The following is a 4472-nucleotide window of genomic DNA, read 5'->3' as shown; positions in this document are numbered from 1 at the left end:
TTAGAGACTAACTGGTTGGTAAAGTTGTAGAATTTGGTGTAATCGTATTTCACGCCATTTGTGACGTCTTTCACGATATCTTCTTGTGCTGCGGAGTGGGTGGTGAGGAGGAGGACGCTGAAGCATGACACCAGCCACCAGTGTGGCAATGTGGAGGCGATGGTATTCCTCATTATTGTTTATTTGGATCTTCTGAATCCTTAAACGAAGGGTTATGTTCGGGGTGATTCCCCGAGAAAACCTCCACCAAACAGACGAAAAAAGCCAAAAAAATGGTGAAAATCTAGGAGGTCTGAAGGTAATGGTGATATTCGGTGGATTTTATAGGCGGAAATTTATTATTCCAAGAATGACGATTGGCTATTCATGAAATCGCGATGGTTCAGAGGAGCCAATTAAACGCGATTTCGATGGAGAGTGTGAGGGCAGGGATAGATCTCATGTGGATATCTGGCGGGAATTTCTGAACCTTTTTCCTCTTTCCTCTTTTTATGGATGAAAGAGAAATTATATTCTGTGAATAATATCAAGAAGGGCAGCTTTTAAGGTTATTGTGCAAAAGTTCATGTTTTTTATTTCTTGACATTTTCACCCCTATATTCATATTGTATTGCAAAAGTTCATGTTTTTTATTTCTTGACATTTTTACCCCTATTTTCATATTGCATTGCAGAAAAATGTCTTTTTCATTCAATTTCTCAATAATAAAATGTAAAATAATAAATATATCCTGCTATTTAAATAAAACAAATAAAAAAAATTAAAGAACAAATTGTAATTATACTTCCAAACTTTTTAAAAAACTATAAATATTCATCCAAATACATTATTAAAAAGATAATTAGCACGAAACGTCCATGCCTTTCAATATTATTATTCAAAACGTCCATACCTTTTATTTATTTATTTTGAATTTTCACATTTCATTGCGAAAATGGATATTTAGTACAAAAAGTATTTACATTTTCAATGTTATTGTGCAAAATATTTTTACTTTTCATTTTTTAACATTTTCACCTCTATTTTCACTTTTTATTGCAGAAATGGTCATTTTTATCTAATTTCACAATAAAAAATTATAAAATGACAAACATACCATCCTATTTAAATAAAAAAAAAGAAAAATTAAGAACAAATTGCAATTATATTTTTGAAAAACTGTAAACGAATCCGAATAAATTTTTAAAAGGGTAATTAACACAAAATGTTCATACCTTTCAACTTATATTACAAAACATCTCTACTTTTTTTTTTTGAATTTTCACATTTATTTTCACATTTCATTGTGAAAATGGATAAGTAGCGCAAAAAGTCATTGCCTTTCTTTTTTTACATTTTCACATCTATTTTCACCTTTTATTACTAAAAAATTGTCATTTTCATCAAATTTTTCAATAAAAAAAAATTAAAATGACAAAAATAGCCTCCTATTTAAATAAAACAAAATTAAAAATAAAAATTGAAGAACAAATTGCAATTATACTCTCAATTTAAAAAAAATGCAAATGAATCTAAATAAATTACTAAAAGAGTAATTAGCACAACACGTCACTTCATTTCAATATTATTGTGCAAAATATCCATACCTTTCATTTTTTGACATTTTCATTCTTATTTTCCCATTATCTTGTTGAAAACATCATTTTTATCAATTTTCTTAATTAAAAGCTATAAAATGATGGATATACTACTTTATTTAAATAAAAGAAAAATACAGAACATATTGCAACTATATTATCAAATTTTTTCAAAATAAAGTAAAACTAAATTTAAAACAAATAATTTGAAAAAGAAAGTGATTTTTTTTAATTATTTATTTGAAATTTATTTATACCTTTTTTTGAAAATTTTGGGAATATAGTTGCAATTTGTTCTTTATTTTTTTCTTTATTTTGTTCTACTTAAATAGGTAATTATATTCGTCATTTTACAGCTTTTAATTGAAAAAATGAATGGAAATGATGATTTTTGCATTGAAACGTAAAAATAAGGGTGAAAATTATAAAAAAAGAAAAAAAGAAAATGAATTAACGTTTTGCACAATAATATTGAAACGTATAGATATTTTGTGCTAATTACCCTTTTAATAATTTATTTGAACTCAATTGTAATTTTTTAAAAGTTTGAGAGTATAATTGCAATTCATTCTTTAATTTTTATTTTATTTTGTTATTTTATTTAAATAGGATGATATATTTGTCATTTTATATTTTTTATTGAGAAATTGAATGAAAATGACATTTTCCGCAATGAAATGTGAAAATGCTAAAAAATGAAAAGTAAAGATGTTTTGCACAATATCATTAAAAGGTAAATATGTTTTGTGCTAAGTACCTTACGAAAATCATCATTTTCATCCATTTTTTTAATTAAAAATTGTAAAATAACGAATATACCTCTTATTTAAATAAAACAAAAATAAAGAATAAAGAATAACTTGTAACTATACTCCCAAAATTTTGAAGAAGTACAAATAAATTTCAAATAAATAAATAAATAAAATATTGTTAAAACTAATTGATTGGATTTAAACTTTGATCAACTTTTAATTTATGCCAAAATAAGGGAGCCTTTTTTTCTTTTTCTTTTTCTTTTTCTTTTTCGTTTTTAATTCTCTTAAAATTTAAATGACTACTAAGGTGTGTTTAAGCCCCATTTTTTGCAAGAAGTTTTATAATAGTGATGTTTTGAAGAATATATGATTAAAAAGTAGAAAAATGTTTCATTTTACATGTAAAATTATTTTATTAAAAATAAATTTTTAAAAAATAAATTTTTTAATAAAATGGAGGCCGAACAGGGACTTGATAGAATGGAAGCTCCATTATTGAACCTTAAACAGCAATTCTTGTTTATCAGATGCAAATGAGAATTAGAATTTGTGAATAATAAGTATAAATTCAAGATTAATAGTAATCACGTTGTGAATTAAGTAACTCGGCAAACATTAGTAATGAATATTGAAAGTGGTTATAACAGGAAATGAGAACATTCTGAGAGTTTTTATCTCCATTGCCTAAAGTTAAGAGAGTCTCTCTCCCCTTTACAATGGCGACATTCATCAAAACATAACCAAAAGCACATAGAAGCAGAGTCATAGGTATCACATTGCCGTCTCACATTTCATCACCCCCAGGGGACCTAGACCCAACATCAAGTGTGGACAGAAATACCTCCAGTTCAGCAGGATCAATGGTCGGATGGCTCTGCCTGAGCCAAGCCTTGACATGGTCAAGTGCCAAGAGATATGATTTTGACCCATACATGGCCAAGGTTTCCTTAAATTCATTTGTCTTCTTGTAAATTGATACAGCATCAGACAGAGAAACGTCATGTGAAGCCACCTTTCGCTCCAACTCCGTCAAAGCCTTTTTCATATCATGCAACTCGTAGTCTTTATTTTGTATTTCCACCGATGTCTTCGCCCTCTCCACCATTAATCGCTCAACTTGGACACCCTTTTCGAGGAACTCCTCCTCCGCCTTTCTGGCTCTTTTCTCAGCATCCTTTGCCCGCTCGTATAGTGATACCCCGAAGGTCGCCACCTGTGATTATGATAGGATAAGCACTTGAGATGTCAAAACGACAAAGTAGGCTAGGAGGGAACTTACCCGAGATATCTCCATCAAGAGTCCTTGACGACTCTCTTCCAGGGACTTCTGTTCTAAGCTCTTCTTTAACTCAATATCAACACAACCAACAACTGATGGTTGGGGTGAAGTTGATGGATTTTGAGGCGAAGGCACATCCGGTGAGCTAATTGCAGCCCTCTTTCTCCCTGAAGGAGAGGAAGCACCAGGTGCCGTAAACTTTTCTCTAGCCATCTTGAAAACATACGAGGCATCAAAATCCATGCCTGCACAATGGATTAAGTCAAAAGCCTCACGACATAAATAAGAAAATAAAATAATATAGGTATCGAGATCTACCCTCAGCACAATCATGATGCCCGAGCCCGACAGACATGAGCATATCACCAGTTAACACCTGAGACATCTTTTCCCCAAGTGGTTCAAGCCTTACGAGCTTATCAAGCTCTTGTTTTAAAGAAGCAGCACATGTTACAGACCGGTTGAATTTGGACACGTCGGGGTAACCCCATTTGTTGGGGAATGAGAACTCACCTACCTTAGGACAGATGTAAAAAAACCTTCTTTTCCACCTCTTATTTGAGCTCGGACATATGGGAACTTTGAAGTTTTGTTTACATGTTAAATATACAAAATGCTTTAATCCAGCTAGATATCTCATATCAAAGACTAGCCTACATAACTTAACAGAGGGTGAAATATCATTCTTCAGGCAAACCAGTAAAAAGTACACCAACATTCGCCACCCATTAGGAACTATCTGGCCAGGGGTAAGATTGTGTTTGACCAGGAGAGATTTCAGGAAGGGATGGAGAGGAAACCTTAGTCCCCCATCTAAATCACCTTTAAACACAGTTATCTCTCCTAAAAAACATTTTGATG

General features: G+C 31.1%; 1 protein-coding gene across 1 annotated transcript; it reads right to left on the bottom strand.

Annotated features, from left to right (window-relative positions):
* Nucleotides 1-2944: 2944 nt before the first annotated feature.
* Nucleotides 2945-4455, bottom strand: LOC111391818. The gene is made up of 3 exons (XM_023017085.1): nucleotides 3930-4455; nucleotides 3612-3856; nucleotides 2945-3545 (listed from the first exon to the last, which is right to left on the bottom strand). Exons 1-3 carry the CDS (start codon nucleotides 4327-4329, stop codon nucleotides 3117-3119), a joined length of 1074 nt encoding a protein of 357 aa, XP_022872853.1. The 5' UTR covers nucleotides 4330-4455; the 3' UTR covers nucleotides 2945-3116.
* Between the last annotated feature and the right edge of the window lie 17 nt (nucleotides 4456-4472).

The sequence above is a fragment of the Olea europaea genome, chromosome 3 (genome assembly GCF_002742605.1).
Source record: "Olea europaea var. sylvestris chromosome 3, O_europaea_v1, whole genome shotgun sequence".
NCBI lineage: Eukaryota > Viridiplantae > Streptophyta > Magnoliopsida > Lamiales > Oleaceae > Olea > Olea europaea.
Note: the sequence above shows the minus strand (reverse complement) of the source record. Positions and strands in the feature narration are given on the sequence as shown.

What these genes read in the sequence shown, in the direction of transcription:
- LOC111391818 (XM_023017085.1), bottom strand. Translation starts at nt 4,329, where the DNA reads ATGTTGGTGTACTTTTTACTGGTTTGCCTGAAGAATGATATTTCACCC. An exon ending in GCATCATGATTGTGCTGAGG is followed by an intron (nt 3,857 to 3,929) that starts GTAGATCTCGAT and finishes TCCATTGTGCAG; the next exon opens with GCATGGATTTTGATGCCTCG. An exon ending in TCTTGATGGAGATATCTCGG is followed by an intron (nt 3,546 to 3,611) that starts GTAAGTTCCCTC and finishes TCATAATCACAG; the next exon opens with GTGGCGACCTTCGGGGTATC.